The 23,167-nt window shown below is 39.5% G+C and overlaps 1 protein-coding gene across 1 annotated transcript in view; it reads left to right on the top strand.

The window, feature by feature from the left end:
* TBX15 (T-box 15) overlaps nucleotides 1–23,167 on the top strand; it is a 133,561-nt gene that overhangs the window by 94,473 nt on the left and 15,921 nt on the right. Inside the window, exons 6-7 of the mRNA XM_006861303.1 lie at nucleotides 2,833–2,897; nucleotides 22,574–22,671. Of these exons, the coding sequence (XP_006861365.1) occupies nucleotides 2,833–2,897; nucleotides 22,574–22,671 (163 nt within the window). The remainder of the gene's footprint in view (nucleotides 1–2,832; nucleotides 2,898–22,573; nucleotides 22,672–23,167) is intronic.

Here is a 23,167-nt window from a genome sequence, read left to right as displayed (position 1 = left end):
ATATACACCTCTGTAATGAGTCCTGGTGTGGTGCTGTTGGTTCATGCGCTGGACTTCAAAGTCAGTTTGAACCACAGGATCCTAACAGGGTCGCTATGGGTCAGAGCTGACTTGATGGCACTTAACAATAACAACGCACTGACTGTACACAGCTCTCTGCCACCTGTGTTACCTGTCATGTTGCTTTGCATGTAATAAATACTGAGTGGTACAACAAAGCTCTGTAAGTCTCACATTGGATGCTTTAAAGCAAGTGTGGAAGTGCGGGTTTTTTTTTTTTTTTTACATTGGATGGCATTTTTCATTAAATTTCTATGTAAGACCCCTTGGCCTGAGATCCAGTGAGCTGTGAAAAACAGGTTTTCAACCATTTCACCCAAGCACATGAACTAGAATGTCATTATATTTATAGCAGTCTGTGGAGGCCCCCAAAACACGACAGCACAATCATATATCAGAGACCCCTATCATAAATGAGGCCGACAGAATAAACCAACTTGAAAGAGAAAATAAAATATTATAACCCTGACTTGAAAAGAAAATATGGTGTGTGGTTTATTGCTGTGGATTATGGAGGAAGAAAGCACTGAATTTACGTCAAAAACAGAAAAGCAGTAACACTCCTTAAACTCAATACAGTATTCATAGGCTAGACACTGGACTTTAGAAAGTCAAATCTTCAGGTTCCTGCTCTGGTCTATAAAATAGATGTAAAATTGCTTTTGGTACATTATTAGTGTACCATTCTGGAGGCAAGGAATGCTTAGGGAGAAAAATAACCTTGAAGCCAGCATGGTTCTTTTAAGTCAGAGCCTGTTTGTCAGAATCTCACATTGCATTTTAAAGACCTTTAAAGACTGTGGCTTTGGGAAATTCCACTCTGAGGAAGTGAGACAGAAGAAGGACTTGGAAAGATTTGTAATATAGGAAACAACTTTAGCTGTCCTCAAGTTAAGCTCTGTAATGATGAGAAATATGAAGATAGTCTTAAGTAATGAGAGTCCCTTATTTCTAGAATTACATTCCATCAAGAACAAGCACAAGTGTGCCTTCCTTCCCCCACCCCCCCACCACCCCGTGCTTCTCCCTGCCTGCCATCTCGATTGCTTGCAAGTAGTGAGTCATTAACATCTGGTTCAGACACAGAGGTATCAAAATGCCTCCCATGACCAAGGCTAAGAGTGGAAACACTAGCATGCATATGGAATTTATTGGTCAGGCTTGTTTTAGTCTAGAATCATGAGTGTAATGTACACAACTATGGCAGGGTTTGATGGGACAAAGATAGGATACCATAGAGTGGGACTTGTGCATTGAGTAGAGGTTAAACCAGATGTTCCCCAAGGATCCACCCAGCCCAGATGACACAATTGGATGGTGAGGCTTGCTCAGTTTTATGAAGCTGCCTATTTGTTTCTTCTGAGTTTCTTTTAAACCATGGCACCTGGATAAGATGCACTGAATCCTGTCCCATCCAGTTACACATTTATAGATGTTCCTTTAGGCAAGACTCTAGAAAAGTCGAGCTACTTTTTGCGTCTTTTATGTAAGCATTTTAAGTTATTAAAAGAACAAATCCTAGTGGTAGAGAAGGCACAACCAGTGGAATGGATATTAATTGAATCTTTTAAGTTGAGACAGATTGTCTGGTGATCTAATTCTGCGTAGAGTTTGGTACTGATTGAATTGACTGAGCTCATTTATTCTTTGATTCATACATTTACTTATCCATTCATTTATTCTATAAGGATGCATTTATTTATTCACTATTTTTTTCAACTGCTTTATAAAGATTGTTAAAAAAATTTTTTTGTGGTTATAAATATATAGATAAGAAAACATTTGCCATTTCAACAATCTTCACTTTTCAACGATTTTCAGGGATATTATGTTTGTTATATTAAGTACCTCCTATATGCTACGAGTCCTGGTGTGTCACTGTGGTTTAATGAGTTAGACTGCAGAGTCAGTTTGAACTGCAAGTTTGGTAGTTCAAGCTCACCAGTCGCTCCTTGGAAACCCTCTACATAGAGTTGCTATAGGTCAGAACTGACTCGATGGCACTGAACAACAACAACATACGCCAGGAACCCATTTCCAAGTTTTTCATTTCAGTGTTAAGCAAGCACTTTATCATCATCTTGAAGCAAGAAAGGAATGCTGGTGATGCAGTGGGTTAAGTGCTGGACTGATAACCACAAGGTCAGCAGTTCAAAACCACAGCTGCTCTGAGGGAAAAAGTTGAGGCATCTGCTCCTGAAAGGTGTAGTCTCGGAAACCTAACCGAGCAGTTCTACCCTGTCTTAAATGTTAACTATGAGTCAGAATCAAATTAATGGCAGTGGACTTTGTTGTTGTTGTTGTTTTTGAGGAGAGTTTATGGAGTCACTTATTGGGCAAACCTTGGTGTTTAGAGAGACATGGGTCAGGTTGGCCAGACTTAAGTTCTGCCAACTTTAAGTTCCATAGCAAGCTTCAATTTAAATATCAAACTAAAGGAAACAAAATGAAAACAACAATATTATTAACAGAATGTTTTTTAGGAGTAACAGAAAACAAAATCAGTAATGTGAATGTACAAAAAACAAACACACAAACAAACAAGCTGTTGTGGAATCTATCACCACTCAGGGTGGCCCCATGTATTACAGACTAAAACTGTTCTATTGAGTTTTTTCAGCTGTAATCTTTAAGGAAGCAGATCGCTAGACTTTTCTTTCACTGTGACAGTGTGTGTGTGTGTGTGGGGTGGGGGTCAAAGCACATATCATTTGCATCACATAGGGACTTTATTAATATAAATATAATTCATACTTTTTTGTTTGTTTCCAGATCACCAGATTAAAAATTGACCGAAACCCTTTTGCTAAAGGATTTAGAGATTCTGGAAGGAACAGGTAAGATAAACTGGGAAGACACTTTGTAAACATTTTTCCTCCTAGGAAATATTTCCAAAACATATGAAATGATTCCTGATATAGTAAAGAGAGTTCATAGAGCACAGTATAGAACCTTTTCTTGGTGACCTAAGATTTTCATTTTGGTTAGGTTGTTACTGTGTGGTGGTTGTGTGCCTTTGAGTCAGTTCTGACTCATAGCAAGCCTGTATAGGATTTTCAAAGCTGTAAATCTTTACGTGAGCAGAAAACTTCATCTTTCTTCTATAGAGCAGCTGGTAGATTCGAACTGCCCAATTTGTAATCCAATTCGTAACTCACTATGCTACCGCAACTCCTAGGTTGTTACTGTAGATGGTGGAATCCTTAGAAATTGCTGAAGCTTGTAGAACTATTAGCCCTTGTTGTAAATGGCCTTATAAACAGTGGGGCTTTTCTGGCAGACATTTCTTTTTTCTGAGTCCTTCTAATATTCCCCTTCACATGTTGTTATTAAGTGCTATTGAGTTGGTTCTGACTCATTAACGACCCTGTCTAAGGTTTCCAAGGAGTAGTTGGTTCAAACTGACCTTTCAATCCAGTGCATTATCCTGCAGGACCCCCTTCATATATAAAATTTAAATGTGTTATCTACAAAATTTATGAGAGTACCAAAATTGCTGGGGAACCCGCTTTATCTAAGATTATTGAATCAGAAACTTCATTTTATATAAACAATATTGAATCAGCAAATGTGATACTGTGTCTTATACATAAACTTTGTGATAACCACTTAATCTAATGCTTATTTTTAATGATTTGGGGATATTCCTTTATAATTGGATGACTCAGAGTATCAGAGGTTACAGTGCTAAACAAGAGAGATGTAATTTGATTACCTTTGGTATCCTTTCTGCAAATACTTTCTGATAAACCATCTAGTCTTATATATTAAAATTAATTCATGAAATATGTGGTACTCTATATCAGAACTCAAATTTATGCTAAAAATCAGTTGTGATCAATTCATTTACAAAAAAGAACTGTCAAAGAGTTTTTTAATATAAAATTCTTACATACTGTAAGGGGCACCAGTTGTTGTAGTGCGTTACATGTTGAACTGCTAACCACAGGTCAGCAGTTCAAATCCATCAGCTGCTCCACAGGAGAAAGATGAAGCTTTCTGCTCCCATAAATATTTACAGCCTCCGAAATCTTATACAGAGTTGCTATGAGTCAAAACTGACTCAATGACACATAACAACCATCAAGAGAACCATATTCAAAATACATTTAGATTTATGCAGATTTTATTTACCTCAGAATTTTTAAAGGCCACATCTATTGACTAAAGTGAAATTCACTTGTATCCCCAGTTTGCAGATGACAACATAGAGTACTATGCTCTAGGTCAAACAACTGGTTAGTGATAGAGTAACACTAGAACTCAGGCATAAACTGCAGGCCAAAAGCTTTCCTTTTTGAGTAACCTTTGTTTAAAATACATTAAAGGCCTTTATTTCCAAAATATAACCAGTGTAGAATGTATTCCTGCTTTTCTACTTCAAATGTACCACCTTGACCCTCCTTCCCACTAGCTTATTCCAGATCCAGGTGTCACTGTGCCTGTGAGCTGTTTCCTCTTGCCTTCTTTTCAGAACTCTGCACTTTGAACTGATGGAGGACTTGTCTAGTTGTAAGGAGCTCAGAGCTAGAAGTGAGCCTTTCATAAAGATGCCTCTAGCTCTGTCCTGATGATGGTTCTTTGGAATAGGACATTCACGATAGGCTGTTACTGCAAGTAGACCACATGTGTAGCAAGCAAGGGTATTTAAGACTATTAGCTCGTAGTGCATGGGTGGGGTTAAAGATTTCTGTGAGCACATGTATAAGCAATTTTTTTTTTAAGTTTTTATTGTGAATTTTGTGATAGTTTACATGGGAGAACATTAGCTTTACATTTATCCTATCCTACTGCACTTCATTGCAATTATTACAATTTCCTGCATGCATCATCAAACAGTCAAAAGGTATACCTCACAAGCCTGCCCCCTGGCCGTCAACACACAGATCCTCTCTTTCCTAGAGTCCAGAGTCCCTAGCCACTCCATCTCTCCACGTCATCATCTCTGTCTCCATCTCTGGCGTCGCTGCTTCTCTGGATAGAGTCCCGTACTCTGCTCTTCTCCCTTGATGGTCCCAGGGACCTCCACTCCTGGACTGCAAGATCAACTACTCCCCTCCTTTTGTTACATAACGTCTACCTTTACATTTTCAACACTCACAGACAGTCCTGATAACTATTGAACCACAAGAGTCTTATCCCCAGCTCCTTTCATCAGCCCTGTCCAGACAGGTTGAAAACCACTCAGTGGAGATTCTACTTTCCCTTGCGCCCTCTGGAACTAGGCTCCCTCTTGAAAGCTTGTAAGCCAGTCTCTTCATGCCTTTGTGTTGTTGTTGTTGTTAAGTGCTGTCGAGTTTGTTCCGACCCATAGCGACCCTGTATAAGGTTTCTGAGGAGCAGCTGGTAAGCTTGAACTGCCGACCTTGCAGTTCAAATGGTTTTGCAGTCTAGCTCATTAACCCACAGTGCCACACCAGAACTCATGCCTTTGTAGTTCCCTCATTTTGGATAGCCAATGTCTAAGTTGCCCATCCCTGTCAACACTGTGTGCAAGCAAAAGTTTATGCTATTGAATAGGTGTGCATTTTTCTGGGGGAGAATCCTAGAGATTTATTTCAGATTTTCTAAGAGGTCTGTAACAAAAAGTTAAGAACTTCTGCTTTAGACAGAGCTTTCTATCCCCAGGGGCTCATACCACAGACTGCAGTTCTTCATTTATATATGCATCTATCTTTCTCTTGCTTTCCCTTTACAACTCCAGGAGCACCCAGTATTTGTTTATTTCTTCTTGACACTGTGAAAATTGTTCACTTTTTCTTTTTTCCTATTTTGAGTTCTTTTTCTTCAGAGTTTCTGGTAATTTTTCTAAGGTTGAATAAGAGCTCTCAATAAGTACTTTTCTATTGGTAGATACCTATTTTTGGAAATAGCCATCTAGATGTATTTCGACCATTTGTAATCTGTATTGAATAACTATTAAAATATGTATGTCAGTTATTGATAAGTGCTAAGCTCTGGTAGCGTAGTGGTTACGAATCGGGCTGCGAACCATAAGGTCAGCAGTTCGAAACTACCAGCGGTTCTGCGGGAGAAAGATGAGGCGTTCTGCTCCCGTAAAGATTAACAGCCTCGGAAACCCTGTGCAGGGTCGCTATGAGTCGGAACCGACTCCACGGCACATAACAACAACAACAACAAGAAGAAAAATGAGCCCTGGTGTGGCGCTATAGAATAAGCACTGGACTGGTAACTGCAAGGCTGGCAATTCGAATTCACCAGGCACTCTCAGAAACCCTATACAGGATTGCTATGAGTTCGCACTGACTTGATAGCACACAACAAGAAGAAAAATAAATCAGGTTATGAGACAGAGTAAGAGAGAAAGCCACTTTTATAGACTGGCTTGGGATGGTCTCCCTGTTAAGGTACCCTCAGTGATGTGAAGGAAGCTGCCAGGCAGTATTCAATTTTAGATACAGACATGGACAAACTGCCTGCCCAGGAACATGGCTCAACAGCTTGAGATGGGAGGTAAAGAGGCATGGCATAGGACAGAAGGTTGGATGCTGTAGGCTGTGTTGACCAGCATTAGAATGATGCTCTGGGAACTGAGTTTACCCTTTTAACTTCAAGATTAGGAGCATTATATCTTGAAGGCATTGCTGCTGATCAGGAATTTGTGACATTTCATTCAGTTTAAGTGCTGAGGACATCCTACCACCTCAATTGTCTAGAAGACCTGTGTCTACCTGAAGGCTGGTGAATGCCTTACTGTCCAGGACAGACAGCTATTTTTCTGTCCTGCCCTTGTGGACTGCTCTTTTTCAAAAGGACTCCAGGAGAGAAGACATATGTAGTCTCTCCTTAGTCCATTTCAATACTTTGTTATTATTTTTTCTGATAACATGAAAATTTTTCATTCTGTCCCATCAAATACAGCACATAGCCTGTATTTTATAAATAGGGAAGCTGAGGCTTAGCAAGGTTAAGCAGCGTTCCTATTGATACACAGCAAATGTAAGAATTAAGACCCAAAACTGCCTGAGTTCAAACACCAGTACTCTTTCTTTCCATTCTATCATGGTAACATTTGAAACTTGAAGTATTTTATTTTAAACAGGCATGGAGAGCAGAACTCTTCCTCTAAGACTCTTCTGCTTGTCAAAGACACTACTCATGTCACCTAGAATCTTCTCTTTTGCAAATGCAACAGTCTGCACATTCTTAAGCTGCCTTTAAAGACTATGCCTCATGATGCTGTCACCTACTCTGTAAGCCTTTTAAACAAGGGGTTAGTAGTGGACAGGAAGTTAGTAGGACCTTCCCTAGTACGTGGCACTGTGGTGTAATGACACTGGTCCCCTGTGTCACAATGGGGCATTTTAAAGAAATAGTAGAAGTCACTGTCATCCACTAGTGCTGGGAGTTAGATTAAAATACACTTGTTGGTATAAGTACTGATATCTAGTATTTGCCTCTTTTAAAATCTCAAATCAAACTTGTTGTTGTTGAGTTTGTTAGGACTTGTAGCAACACTATAGGACAGAATAGGACTTCCAAGGCTGTAAACTTTATGGAAGCAGACTGTCACATCTTTCTTCTGCAGAGTAGCTGGTGATTTCAGACCTTTTGATTAGCTGCTGAGTGCTTAAACTAGTGCCTCACCAGGTCTCCTTAAAAACTCAGAATTGCATGCTAACTATGCATAAGTTCTCACGAGTTGCCAGAAGGATCTGTTGAGAGCAGGAATTATTGATATCATTTTGCTATTAAAAATTGTGATGGATAAACATTTACTAATGAAGATCAAAGAGCACAGCCTTCATTATGGATTGCATCTCAATGTAAATAAAACAAAAATCCTCACCACTGGACCAATAAACAATATTCTTATCAATGGAGAAAAGATTGAAGTTGTCAAGGACTTTATTGTTCTTGGATCAACTATCAACACTCATGGAAGCAGCAGTCAAGCAATCAAATGGCATATTGCATTAGGCAAATCTGCTGCACAAGACCTTTTTGTGACACAGGTATTAATTAACCTGTGTCAGGTTAATTAAGAGAAGAGCAAAGATGTCAGCATAAGGACTAAGGTGCGCCTCACCCAAGTCATGATATTTTCAATAACCTCGTATGCATGAGAAAGCCGGACAGTGAATAAGGAAGACCAGAGAAAAATTGATGCTTTTGAGTTTTGGTGTTGGAGGCGAATATTGAAAGTTCCATGGGCTGCCAAAAGAACCAATAGATCTGTTTTGGAAGAAGTGCAGCCAGAGTGCTCCTTGGAGGCCAAGATGGCCAAACTCCATCTCTCATACTTCGGACATATTGTCAGGAGAGACCAGTAACTTGAGAAGAGGATATCATGTTTGGTAAGGCGGAGGGTCAGAGAAAAAGAGGAAGACCCCCACAAGATGGATTGGCCAAGTGGCAGAATCGATGGACTCAAGTATGGCAACAATAGTGAGGTTGGCCCATGATTGGGCAGTGTTTTGTTCTGCTGTGCTTATATTAAGGTCGCTATGGGTCGGTACTGACTCGATGACACCTAACAACAACAACAAATATATATAAAGGAGCTCTGGTAGTGTAGTGGTTATGAATCGGGCTGCAAATCACAAGGTCAACAGTTTGAAACTACCAGCTGTTCCGCAGGAAAAAGATGAGGCTTTCTGTCCCCGTAAAGATTTACAGCCTCAGAAACCCTGTACAGGGTCCCTGTGTGTTGGAACTGACTCCACGGCACATAACCACCACCACCATATAGTAGCATAGTGGTTACTAGTCTAGCTGCTAACCTCAAGGTCAGCAGTTCGAAACTACCAGCCATTCTATGGGAGAAAGATGAGGCTTTGTGCTCCTGTAAATATTTACAGACTTGGAAACCTTATTCAGGGTGTCTATGAGTTGGAACCGTCTCCACAGTACACTACCACCATATATATATATATATTGCTGTTAAGTGCCGTTGAGTTGGTTCCGACCCATAGTGACCCTGTATAGGGTTTCTGAGGTAGCTGATGAGCTTGAACTGCTGACCTTGCAGCTCAAACTGACTTTGCAATCCAGTGCATTAATCCACAGTGCCACACTAGGACTTTGCATATATATTTTTTTCAGCAAGTGTATTTTGTTAAGTGTTGTCAAGTCATTTCAGACTCATAGGGACCTGTATAGGGTTTCTGAGGAGTGGCTGGTGGTTTTGAACTACCAAACTTGTGGTTCAAACTGACTTTGTGTTCCAGTGCTTATCCTACAGTGCCACCAGGATTCCAAATATATATGTTGCAGAATAAGCACAGAACTGCAAGGTTGATTTGAACCTCAAGATTGGTGGTTCAAACCCACCAGCCGCTCTTTGGATACCCCATACAGGTTTGCTATAAGTCAGAAATGACTCAACAGCAATTAACAACTATACACACACACACACACACACACACACACATATATATGTATATATATACTCATATATATAACTAGTTTACTACTTTCCAACCAATGGCTAATATATTACCCTTCTTGTCCTAACAGTTTTTTTACAAATCTAAGACATTTCCAGTGCATTTTAGACATCAAGTGATTCATACAGAGGGGCATGGTTTGATGAGTTGCATATAAATGTACCCAAAACATACGGATTGCATTTCCTTTAAAAACACATGGGCTTGAAAATTAAGGGGGAAAGTGCTTGGCTAATGTCTTTTGGTTTTGCAGAACACAAAACATTTGTGGAATACTTTGGAGTTATAGAATTTGCCAAACCTCAAACCAAAACACGTTCAGGTTTGTCGACCTCAATCCATCCTGGCACAACCCAGAGACTTTGGAAGGGTGGACTGTGAGGGAAGATGGGAAGAACACAGTAACCCAGCGCACCCCTAAAATGCCTCATGTGCATCTTTCTTAGCCTGTAAGCCTCTCCCAGCAGCACCATCAGAGTATGGCACTGAGCTGACAGTAGTGTCCCCAGAAGTATAGGGAATACTTGAGAAAGCTATGACTAAGGAGGCTTCTTTCCCATTCTGCATAATGTCTTAGCCTGGGTTCTCTAGAGAAGCAGACCCAGTGACATGTCTTCTCTAGTGCCATACTAGGAGTCCATGTAGATATAAAGAGAGGTTTATATCAAGGGAATGGCTCACATGGTTGTAGAGGTGGGCAAGTCCAAAGTCCATTGGTCAGATGTCAGCCTGGAGGCTTCTGACTCATGTAACTGCAGGGCTGATAAACCAAGATTGGCAGATCAGATGGCAGGCAGGTAAGATGGCAGGCTTCTGACAATTTGCAGGATCTACAGGCAGTAAAGCTGGTCACTGGCTCACGTCCAAAGAACCAGAGGTTGGATGATGAGCCAGATACAGAATCCAGACCCAGCAGGAAAAGGAATGAAGCTTTGCCTGAGTGTCCAATATATTGGAAGCAGACCACACCATTGAGGAAACTTCCTTTCAATTGATTGACTGCTTATAGTAGATCTCTTCATGGGAAATTACTATATCTCAACTGTCAAACCACTGAGAATCCTGGCCCAGTCAAGTTAACACAAAACCTTAACTATCATTCATATTTTCAGGTAAAGAGATATTCAGGAAATCCTCCTGGCTTCTAGCCCTATTCCCTTCTCATTTCTCTCCCTTGGAACTAGAGTCACTGTTCTGGTTGCTGAGTATGGGAGAAGGGACCCTTCAGGACCTTTTTGCCCCAAGAGTTTACACCTTCCAGGTTGTACTCATATCTTCATGGGGTGGTAATCTTAGCAGAGGAGACCAGCAGTTCTGGAGAGTCAGCTTACTTCAGAGGAATTCTAGTCAGCTCATCCAGCCTTCACATTAATGATATCATCTCCAGACACTTTTGTCAGCAGTAAAATGGACATTTTGGTCTCCATTGTGCCAAGTGTGTTTATCACAGTTGATTCTGAGCTCAGTTGAGGATAAGAGGAGATATTGTCTATTCCAGAGCTCCAACAGGAGTCTCAGTGTATCCATGGTGTCAGGCCTGTGGAGACACCACCCATCATGACAATCTGACACAGTTACTTTCTGAATCTTCAGTAAGAGGTACTCACAAGCTTCGGTGTGCAAACTTTGCTTGACTAATAGAGCTGCTACTTTTCATTCCCATGTAATTTGATCCCTGGGTAGAAGTCTTCATTGGGAGTACCTGTATGAAATTGTGTATGTGTGTGAGAGTGTGCATGTGTGTGAGTGTATATATATGTGTGTGTATGTGTGAGAGTTGTACATGTGAGTGTGAATGTGTCTTTGTACTTGTTTAAGTGTGTGTACATTTGAGTATGTGTGTGTTCATGTGGGGAAGGGCAGTAGGTGGCAAGACATTTCATTATGGACACACTGACAGATTTTGCTTCTAGGTGTTGTCTCTGCATCATGTGAGAGATTGTGTTTTATTTCTAAGATTTCTCAGATTGTGTGGCACAAATCTGGTTTTGGGTGAGCTCGAGATATGTTCATCTTTAATCAGGCTGATTCCAAGAGTCCTGGTGTGGTGCTGTGGGCTAATGCGTCAGACTGCAAAGTCATTTGAACTGCAAAGTCAGTGGTTCAAACTCACCAGTTGCTCCTTGGAAACCCTATACAGGGTTGCTATGGGTCGCAGTCGACTCGACAGCACTTCACAACAACAATCCCAAGAGTACAATACCTAGAGTTACCTCTGAGAAATTTCTACGGGAGGAATAAAAAATCTAGTTTATTCCTCAAGGATCATGATGATACTATTATAGGAGGAGATAGTAGCATCACTCCTGTTCCTGGAGGAATAAAATAGATTCCCTCAGTTTGAGATTATGTTTCTCTTATGGTATAAGTGCTTCTTGGCTCTGACTCCTGCTAGACTGTAAGCTCCTTGAGAATGGGGATTGTATCTTTTACATGTTCCTTTTCTTAGGTTTTCTCCACAGTGCCAGATACACAGAATACAATAACTGTGTGTTTACATAAATAACAACAACAAAATCCAGAAAATAAAATTGATTAGTGGCAGAGGATTTAAAAGCCGGAAAATTTGAATGAGAAATTCTTATCTCAACCAAAGGTTGCTAGATAGAGACACAGCAGAGAGGTAGTTTTGGACACCAAATAAGGAAATGTAAAATGAATCTTATGGTTTTAATTTGAAAGACTAAGAACAAACTTGATTAAATTATTGAGATTGATTACTGCTGTAAGAAATGTATTTAGCCTAAGAGTAAATTAGACACACTGTCTTCAAATCATCTTAGCTGACTCTGGATAGTGGGGACAAATCTGTGTTTCTTGGCTCTCTGGAGAAAGAGGATCCCTAGCATGTTTTGGGTTCTATGAGCCTCAGCAAACAAAAGGTTCGCAGAAGCTAAATTAAACAGGATGAGTTTGAGTCACCCAGTAGTAAACCAAGAGGTAAAATGATGTTTCTGGCATGGCTACTCTAATGGGGAGCTCTTTAGAGACAAAAAAGAAGGGTCATGAAGATGAAGAGAAACAAACTGTTGAGGAAGGACTTAGGAGGTACATCTGCTCTTGTACATGGAGGGCCAACTATGCCCAGGTAGAGGGAGGATGATCATTACAAAGGTCCTGCATGTTAAAGGACACTTTAAAGTGTAACCAAAGGAGTAGAATGAAAGAGGCTCTTGGATCTCTACCTCCACATCTACTGTGAAATCCTTGCCACTGTTTGAGGTGACTGCCAGGATTTTATAGAAAGTCCAAGTCAGCCTGGGGAACTTCATGTCATTCCTAGGGACCTCCTCCAAAGCAAACACATACATAAAAAAGGAGCGGATTGAAATGTTTTCTCTAGGTAGTGAAGGATTCTATGAACTTGTCTTAAAAATGCCAGTGAATGCAAGATTCTGGGTTCCCCTGTATTGGTTCCCTTCATCCTATCTTAAATCTTGGCCTTGACCTTACTACTAGCCTCCATTGAATTTAAACCTCCTGTCTCATGTGGCATGGTTTCCTTTAGATGCTCCTAATTGGCATGGCCTTCTAGAAGCCATTGCTGCTGATTTTACAATAGGCTCCTGGTAGCATGCCATCTGTGGCCCAGGGACCTGGTACAAGTGAGAGGTTACAAGGACCTTGCTTTAGGAACTTTCTTAGGAGGGTATGTTTTTCTCAGTGGAGTCCACTCTTGGGGATCTAAACTCAGCCAGTCAAATTGCACAGCTCAGGAACTGTCAGAAAGGAGTCAGTTATAAGCTCTACATCATGGGGACAGAGGTTCATATGGTTTATATGAGTAGTGTTAATGGGTTGCCCCTCACTGAAAAAACAATAAGGCCAGCAGGAAGAGGTGTAAGAGGAAATTTGAGTTTGAATTCATTCTCATAATGTTTCCAGCCAGCATTGCTGTTTTCTGGGAATGTGCTTAGTGGAATTCTTTCTTGGTGCTCAGTGCCTCCTTATGGTGTTTCAGGGGACAGTGATATAAAATTGGAGCTATTAATTATGTTACTTTTTGAGATGACTAGGTTCCAAAAACAAAGTTGTTATGCAAAATTGGTGTTATGTGAAAATGGAGGATGACCACATCAGATCACAAATTGGAGGATCAATAAATAGTTACATAACTATCAAATTATATTACTGCATTATTGCCATATCACTGAGAATCTTGGCTCAGGCAAGTTGATGCATAAACTTAGTCATCACAGCCAATATCACTCTCACCTAGAACACCCACATTTGTTATTGCTAGACATATGTCATTAATGTGCAAAATAGTTGGATATTAGATTTTTAAATATGGTTTAAATTAAAATGTTGGATAATATGTTTCTCAGTTATCTATTGCGTCTATAAGAAAAATACTTCCGTGTTTTTGGGTGGAGGGAAGGAAGGGTACAGGGTAGATTTCAGTTAAAATCTGCAAGGAGAGTTCTTTATTATAATCAAGTACATCTTGTCTGTACCCTTACATATTTATTAATGTGAACATATGAAATTACGATATTTACAGATAAAAGATTTTAAAATGCTAGCATTTCTTACAGTTCGACCTCATAATTTATCTCTAGTTATTCAAATGATAAGTGTACAAATAATATCAGTAGTTATTTCTATCACCCAAGTTGTCCATTTTTACCTCCTAGTTAGTTGATATGCAGTTTACCCCATTTTACTGATGGTATAACTGAATATGCAGTTCATGGTGAGTGTAAATGGTTAACATCCTCAGCTGCTAACAGATAGGTTGGAGGTTTGAGTCCACCCAGTCATATCTCAGAAGAGAAGCCTTGTGATCTATTTCTGAAAAATCAGCGATTTAAAACCTTATGGAGCACAATTCTACTCTGACACACATCGAGTCATCAAGAGCTGTTAATTGCCTCAACGGTAACTGTCTCTCCCCCACAAAAAAATCCCCACAGAACTGAATACAATGAGCTACTAGTTTTCAGAATTTGCAAATGAAGCCAATGATAGCATCCAGAAAATGATTTTACTCTTCTCTGTCAGGCACAGCTTGCCACTCATCAGACAACTTGCCCCCATCCACCTCTGGCTCCCTGTCACTCCTTAAGGAAGGCTCAGGGAACAAGCTTAGAATGAATGAGCTGACCATTCTTTTAACCAGCATGACTTTCCAACTGTCTCTCTTTCAATTTCTGTATTTTCATTCACTCTCCCTAGAGTCATTGGCTATGTTTTCCCAGCCAATCTCATCCTTCTCTTTCTTGGCAATATCACTAGCCCCCATAGATTTTGTTATCCCTGGCAGGGATGGCTTCTGCCATGTAGTAGATCTATGGATGTAATCAGTGTTGGTCTCTCCTCTCAGGTACTGCTGTATCCACAGTTCAAGGTAGCTGAGCCCATAGTGGATTCTAGCAGCAGCATCCAGCTCATCTGCCTCTTCATCCAGGCTATAGTTGTTTATCATGTCCCTTGGCTTACAGTTTTCTAGTCAGTATTTAACATATTTCTCTGCTTTGTTATTTGTTCTCCCTCCCTTGTCATGAACTTTTTCCACCATTGTCTTCTTGACTATATGGCTTTGCCAGGGAAAGTTGGCAATTGCTTTATTATCTATGGCTCTTGCCCAGGGATGGTGTCATTGAATAGGGTGACGTCTTTTTAATGACTAACATATTGGAGTCTGAAATATCTGCTAGATAATGAAGCCTACAGGGACTTAAGGGACACGTTTTGGTTCTTTGGAGAGAGAATGAGAAATGGGATTAGGTAAAATACATCTCCCTCACATTTAATCCGGGGCCAGAGGACTGAGAAAGATTTGAATTTCAGTGAAGTAAGAATGCTTTCTCCTATTTACAGGTCACAACCTGAGCGGAACAGTTGGGTTTCTTTCACTTGAGCTAGACTAGTGGTCCCCAGTCTTTCATTATGATTACTTTCTTGTTATGAGAGATCTTGTCTTTAATCAATCTGCATTTATTAATAACTAGGAGGAAGTATTTCATTGTTTCTGTCTAAGGCAGGAGTAGGCTATATAACTTGGCTAACACTGCACTATTAAGCAGCAGGGCTGCAATTTGAACCAGAGTCCATGACCTTTACCATTATTCTAATTTGTCCCTCGTGTGATTTTAGCATTACCAAATTAAAGTTAGGCCATTCCAGTCAAATGTAAAGAAACTTAATATTTTAGCCTGCTTTGTGTTATCATGGGGTTTTATTATACTTTTTGAAGCAATGAAAACTCCTTGTAGACTGTTATTACTACCTACTCAGATTCCAAGGGGGTTGTAAGATACATCAATGACAGCCTCTTCATCATGTAAATGTACTTATAACACATCTAAAGTCAAGTGCATTTTTTTTTTTAACTGTTGTAAAAATGGAGATAACACATTTTCCAATTCAACATGTTTCATATGAGGCCAATTGAATGAGAACGTTTAGCCAATTTGCAGACCTCTGTTGGGAGGTCTTATGGAATATCCCCAAACAACACATACTCAGATTAGTCTGAATGTAGGAGCTAATTCCAAATCCGTTTAAGGAAAAGTGAGTGTTGAAGGTTTGCCCTCACTTCAATGGAGCAAGAACAGTCTAAGGAAGAGGATTAAAACAGTCTGAGAAAGTAGAGATGTGGTGATTAGATTTGGAAGAACAGTGTATTCTAGTTGGGTACATTTTCAAATATTGCACAAAGAAAGGAGATTGGACAACAGCACCACTCATAAAATAGTATCTTAGCACTTAATTTGGAATCAACTGCTATGGTGTCTACTCTTCCATCTTGAACCCTGAACTTTAGTCACCTGAAATATTTTCAGTTCTCAAAAAATGCATTCTCTTCCATAGCTGCAAGTCTCTGCACACGCTACCAACTCTTATCAGGGAAGGCCTTAGTGCTTTTTGACCGTGTGAAAAAGTTGCTGAGTACACTTTAACATTGAGCTTGAACAATTGTCCTTTAATCGACTCTTTCTTAAGTTTTCCTGATTTATTAATCACTCTTGGCTCAGTGCTCCATAGCACCTTTTATGTCTCCAGTGTAGCATTTATTGCATAGTTTAGAAATTAGTCATTTATATTTTGTTCTCTTTGTATTGATTAGGATTCCCTGAAGGGTATTGTTGTTGTTGTTAAGTGCTGTCAAGTCGGTTCTGTTTCATAGCGACCTTGTATAGGATTTCTGAGATGCTGCTGGTGAATGTGAACCACCAACATTGTGGTTCAAACAGACTTTGTAAGTTTGCACTTGTCCTACAGCACCATTCTGGTAAAGGCCTTGTATTATAATTTTTTGTCATTATCACTTTTGAACCTAGCAAATAGTTTTTGAACAAATGAATAATTATTTTCCTATTTGGATATTTCCTGTATACTTTCAAGACCCTGTCTCAGTAGGCTTCCCTTAGCTCTTGATCATTTTCTATTGAGAGATGACCAATGATCTAATGAACCCATAACATATGCTCCGTGTGTTATCAGTGTTAGCAGCAAATGGGATGGGGAAGAGTTAAAACTGAGTAAGAAAGTCAGAACTAAAGAGAAAATAAAGGAAAGGAACTTACAAGGAACTCCTTATTTTAAGACAAAAGCAGAAGCCATGCATTGGTGTGTACCTAGTAGGATCATAAATGTTGTAATTACCAAATATTTTTTCAACTCCGAAGGGATGATCCCACCATTTTTATTTGTTTGAATGAGAAGACTGGAAGGATATGTCTTTACAGTCTGCTTAGTTTTCCAAAACAGTTGACCTTGAGACATCTTCAGTTTACAAATGCTCTCTTTGGCTTGCTGTCTCTCCTTCCTTCCTTTCCTCCCCTCTACTCTGTTGGTTTCACCAGTGAGTAGACTGAAAAGTCTAAAGAGAAGAGGCCTGATAATCAGAGAGGTGCTTTGAGCTAAAGAAAGGCTTAGACAAAGGAGGCTTAGGTAAAACCTTGATCGTCACCAGAGCAAATGGAAAAGTTAGCAAAATAGGACATTTCCTAATTTGATTATATCTGATTGTAAACCTCACAGATGACATCAGGACACAGACTCTGCATGTGGAGTACATTAATGACATGTGGATACCTAAGAATGATTTTTTCATCTGTTCTCTTTGACAATGAATTTACTTTGTAAGAATCCTGAGATAAAATTTTACAAAAGTAGGATAAAATGATGAATAAGTAAACAATTGTAGTACAGGCTAAAATTTGAATTGACATCTAAGTGGTTGAAGATGTTCACATGTAGTTGGCAAAGACCCTGGTAAGAGAAAATGAGGGGGAGAAATTGTTGGCCTATTCTAAAGAACTCATATTCTGCTGAATGTCAGAAGTTCCATTGCCAGAATGGAAGAAATAAAAGGAAAATGGAAACCTCCCTGAGACTTAAGTCAAGAAAAGTATACTCAGTTATAGAAACAATTTACAGATATCTACTACTGGAGGACTGTATCTTCAGAGTCTTGAATTTGCACAAAGCTGTTTTTTGAAAGTCTCAAGCTTAGAAAAAGGAATGCTTGTTACAGTTTATGAAATAATAACTCAATAATAAAAGGTAGAATGAAAATTAATTTCTCTATTCAATTGTAATTCTGTCATATGCCAAGTATTGTTCTAGGTACTGGGACTGGGACGTAGAAAATATGGGATGCAAAGCCCTTGAACTGTATATTAGTGGCAGACGGAAGTGTATTGTGTACTATTTTCTATGCCCTTACAATTGTTGTTATTGTTGTTAAGTGCCGTTGAGTTGGTTCCGACTCATAGTGATCCTGTATAGGGTTTCTGAGGAGCGGCTGGTGAGCTTGAACTGCTGACCTTGTGTTTCAAACGGGCCTTGTAGTCCAGCACATTAATCCACAGCGCCACACCAGGCAAGTGAAAACTGTGATATAAAACAGACAAATAGGGCTAGTGTTTTTACATTTAAAATTTAAATGAGTTTATCTGAAAAAAATTACTATGTACATAGAATTTTTTTTTGCGTAAAAGTATGTACAGACAAAGATGCACCATTTCAACAATTTCTACTTGTAAAATTAAGTAACTGCTTGCATTCTTCAAATTGTGCTATAATTTTTGCTATCCTTTTCCTTATTATTTCACCACCATTATCTTTATTTTTTTTTTTAATTCTTTTTTTGTGAATGGAGTGAAGGTTTACAGACAAGATCATAAGTTTTACATTCAACAAATCAGACACTTTGCTTCATCTCAATGATTGCAATCCCCTCCATGTAACAACAGTTACCCACTTCCTCCCTGTGCTTCCTAGTTACATTCCACCCTCTTTCCTGTCCCTTCTCAACTTTGTCCTTAGGCAAATGTTGCCCTTTTGATTTTGAATGATTGACCCTTCCACAGTGAGCATACCTTGCTAGTGTCGTTGCCCCCACCCCCACCCCTTATATACCTACTACCTACTGCTTGGCTGAAAATTGGGCCACGAGGGTGAGTTCCTTTCCAGATGTGACGGGTAGTGAGGCCCTAGTCTCTGGTTTCTTCAGACTCTTTCTGACCAGTAAGCCAGGTCTTGTTTTTTTAAAATTATTTTTATAAATAATTTGTGTTTTGCTCCACAAAAACACGTTTATGTTTTTGCTGACACTCTATCCAAAACACTGTAATGTGGTCCCTTCCTGAGCACCACCATTATCTTCAACTCACTGCCCCCCAAGTGTCCCATCCAACCTTTTAAGTTGCAGCCAACTACTTCATGGGATTTATTATCTTGGTTTGGAGGATTGTTGTTGTTATGTGCTGTGGAGTCAGGTCTGACTTCTAGCAACCCTATATAGGGCTTCTCAGGAGTGGCTGGTAGGTTTGAACCACCAACTGTGTGGTTAGCCATCAAGTTCTTATCCTGCAGCACCACATTAGGACTAGGGACATTGCTTGAAGGGATCTCTTCTAATCAGTTAACCTAATATTGTTTCTCAGTGCTTCTGCTCTACCTCCTAGTCACTAGCAAGCGACTATCCAAGGTACAATACTTAATGTCTATCACCAGAATATGCGTCTGCTTTGCCTCCATGAACAATTGCCTCCTTAGCCATGAGACCAGAACTGGATGGTGCCCAGCTACCATGAAAGAATGCTTTGACCAAAGATGCTATACAAGAATCCAGATTTTGAAAAAATGAACAATGTGGAACAGAATTTTAAATTCTCAATAGACTCCAGACTTTCTGAAGCCATTGAGGCTAGATGAGCCTCTGAAACTGCTGTCCTGAGATAAACTTTAATTCCCTGAAGACTTTTTGAAACAAACAAAAAAAATCACTTATTTTGATTAGTAAATACTTTTTTTTTTGAGCATTGTATTCTTTTAAAGAATGTGACTACTTTTTCCAAAAAGAGAAACATTCTGAATATATACATAGGTTCAGTAAGCGGTCTAGAATAGAAATGGATGGGTCCACAGTGGATTAGTAAGGTGAAGTAAGGAATGTGTGGTCTTAGACATTATTTTTGGTAGTCATGTCCCCATCTCCTGCCCCCAAAAAATGACCCTTGTTGTGATAGACTGGATAGGATGGACTGTTGTATATTCATGTGTGGCATGTTCTCAACAGCTAAGGGAGGTTCCTCTGGTGATAAGGTGACAAGTGGACTCCTTGTAGGAAATGTCTGGCACATGATTCCCATTTATGCACTGGTAATGACACCCATGGAGTCCTGGAACAGGACAGTAGGATAAGCACTGGACTGCAAGGTTGATTTGAACCACAAGGTTGGTGGCTCAAGCTCACCAGTCACTCCTTGGAAACCCTATGCAAGGACATTTTACACATAGATCAAAAACAAAACAGCTCAATATTTTCTTTAGGAAATACACCAACAGAGGTTGGATAGCCATCTATCATAGGAGGTAGAAGTAGATGACACCCAAAATCCTCCCCTATGTTTAATCTATGATCCTAGAATTCAGTCTTTTAGTTGCATTTTAGATGGCTGCTTAAGAATTGGCTGATTAAAATGATTAACATCTTTCTCACAGCCTTTTTACCTATTAAAAAAATGAAACCAAATTTCATTTTATATATTCCCAGTAAATATTGGCATACATATTCACTGTGTTATTACTACTTCCAGCACTTTATTATGAAACAAGAAGGGACTGTTCTTTGTACTTGAGCTAACATTTCATCCTCATCATTGATACATGTTCCTTAGAAGAACAGAAGGGACATGGAACAATAAAGGCCTGCCATTTGTAGTGAGCCTCCTGTGCCATTAAAGGGAATCCTAAAATATTCTGGTGAGCAGCCAACATTCCAAAAGAAAGCAGTCAGATCTAAACCTGGCCTATCTATTTCTTATATCCACTCAGGCTCAGCATGGCTTTATCTGCCTATCCCTTATTATTTTGAACTCTAATTGCCTGGGCCCATTCTCTCCACAAATAGTTCCATGTACTGTATTCAGCATTAATGTAGGGTGACTATGTGGAGATGTCTTCTATTCCTACTTCTAACAGATTAACAGCTAATAAACACCATGCAACACTCTCTCCTATGAACCTCTTCTTAAAATACAGACTTTGGTTTGCCAACATTGGTGTATTTAAAGCCTCTGAGATTCCAGGGAAGACTTTAGAAACTTAACTGTGCAAGTAAGGCATATTCAAAGAAGAACTTTTCTGACACAAAGAGCCAATCAGTATATCAGCAGCTCATCCCAGAAGAATCTCAGGGATTCTATAGTCATTTATAAAGAAAGGATACTTGTTCTCACTTAAAATGGAATACTTCTCACTAATTCTTGATACACAGGATTGAAGGGAACTGTGTAAACTCAGTATCTAGGGAGAAGGACAGGCAATATGCTTCATTTAAAAAGGAAAAGCTTGTTGCGTTTTGTTTGTTTGTTTTTTGGGAAGGGACACCATGGTACCTTCCAGTGTCTTTGTGCTGGAAGAATTTATGCCACCTGCTGCTCTCCAGTCTTCTTCTCCTACCTGCTCTATAGTCCCTGCACCTTCCCAGCCTACACTTCTCTAGAAGTTAAGCAGTTAGTTTTAAAGAAAAGTCAATAATCAGAAGCTATATTCAAAGATATAAACAAAACCCAGCCAATATTTACTTTTAAGGATGTGAATATAAGTAAGAATATATCTGAACTACTTGCATAATTATGTTAAGATGATTTTTATTAGCATTTTAAATATATGGCAGAGAGAGAACCAATTGAAAGGTCAAGTAGACTCTGAGCATACAGTCGAATCATTGAGGTTTTCAATAACAATGAACCAGAAACCTTAGAGGAATTTATTTGTGAAATATTTGGCATTTCCTAAACTCTGATAGTCCCAAGATTATGACACTCAAAGATAAGATAGATTCCTAGTTTACAGAACTGATGGTGGTGGTTGCTATGTGCTGTGGAGTTGGTTTTGGGAGCAGAAACCCTCATCATTCTGTTGGTAGTTTCTAATTGCTAACTGTGAGATTAGCAGCCCAACTCAAAACCACTATGCTACCAGAGATTCTCAGTTTACAGAACTACAGATAAATATTTGGAGAAATATTTTAGTCTTTTTACCTGAGGTAAAATTTCTGGGACCAACTCTTTCTTTGCCTTCAAATGGTGTTTCTTGTTGAAGCAGAAACTCAAGTGAATGTATGTCATTACATGCCTCTCCTTTTATTTTTGTTGCCCTACTGGTCTCTGTTGATTTAAGAAGCCTTTAAATCCACAGCTGCTTGACAGTTTCATTGACTCTTAACACAATCAAGGGGTGGAGTTGTTTGTGGGACCAACTGTGTGAGTGCATTGTAATAATGAGGATGCTATCTTCCTGCACCAGAAATATAATCAATGCTACTTTCTGCTCCAATGTGGTTGTGACCTTTGACATGCTTTTCATGACAAACATCCCTCTTTTGAAGAAAGGTTGGAGTGACATTTCATCATAGTTATAGATTTGCTTGAATAGAATCCAAATTGGGTTAATTTGCTCTTCCTCCTGCCATTCAGTGTGTTCTGAACTTTGTGCTTTTTCAGAGTCATTCACCCTGGTGGTGGTGTCTCTCGGTGCCAATTCATGTACCACTTGTCAGACAAGCCAGCTTCAGATTTTTAAAAGTCAGGGCATGTCTTGGGATGATTTGCAACTTCCTTCACTGGCTTTTCTCTTTACAGAACTGGACTAGAAGCTATCATGGAAACGTATGCATTTTGGAGACCCCCTGTACGCACACTCACCTTTGAGGATTTCACCACCATGCAAAAACAGCAAGGTAAACCCCTGCGGCAGGGTTTCTGCTTAAAGATGGGGCTGAAGAGGGGAGTAGGCGCTGAACTGAATATAGCATATCTGGTCCCTCGCCACACCATGGACTCTACCGGAACAAGAGAACTTAGTAGCTCTGTAAACAACCAAAACATCACCACTTGTGTAAACAAGCCAGTTCCAGAGGCAGCATTTCACTTGGCAATATTTTTCTTCTTAAAAGCAATAATGTCTGTTTACTACTATGATGTTGTTGTTAAATGCCATCAAGTTGGTTTCAATTCAAAACGACCCTATATAGGATTTCCAAGAAGCAGCTGGTGAATTTGAACGTCTGATCTTGTGGTTCAAACCAACCATGTGGTCCAGGGCTTTACTCTCTTGTACCACACTAGGACTCCTATTTTGATGATCTGAAATTATTATTACTATCACTCCAAATTCATATAGTCCTTGATATTGAAGAAATCTTCATAATAATTTCATTTATTCTGCATGGTAGT

Source organism: Chrysochloris asiatica, unplaced genomic scaffold, assembly GCF_000296735.1.
Source record: "Chrysochloris asiatica unplaced genomic scaffold, ChrAsi1.0 scaffold00042, whole genome shotgun sequence".
Taxonomy (NCBI): Eukaryota; Metazoa; Chordata; class Mammalia; order Afrosoricida; family Chrysochloridae; genus Chrysochloris; species Chrysochloris asiatica.
This window is presented reverse-complemented; position numbering and strand designations above follow the sequence as displayed.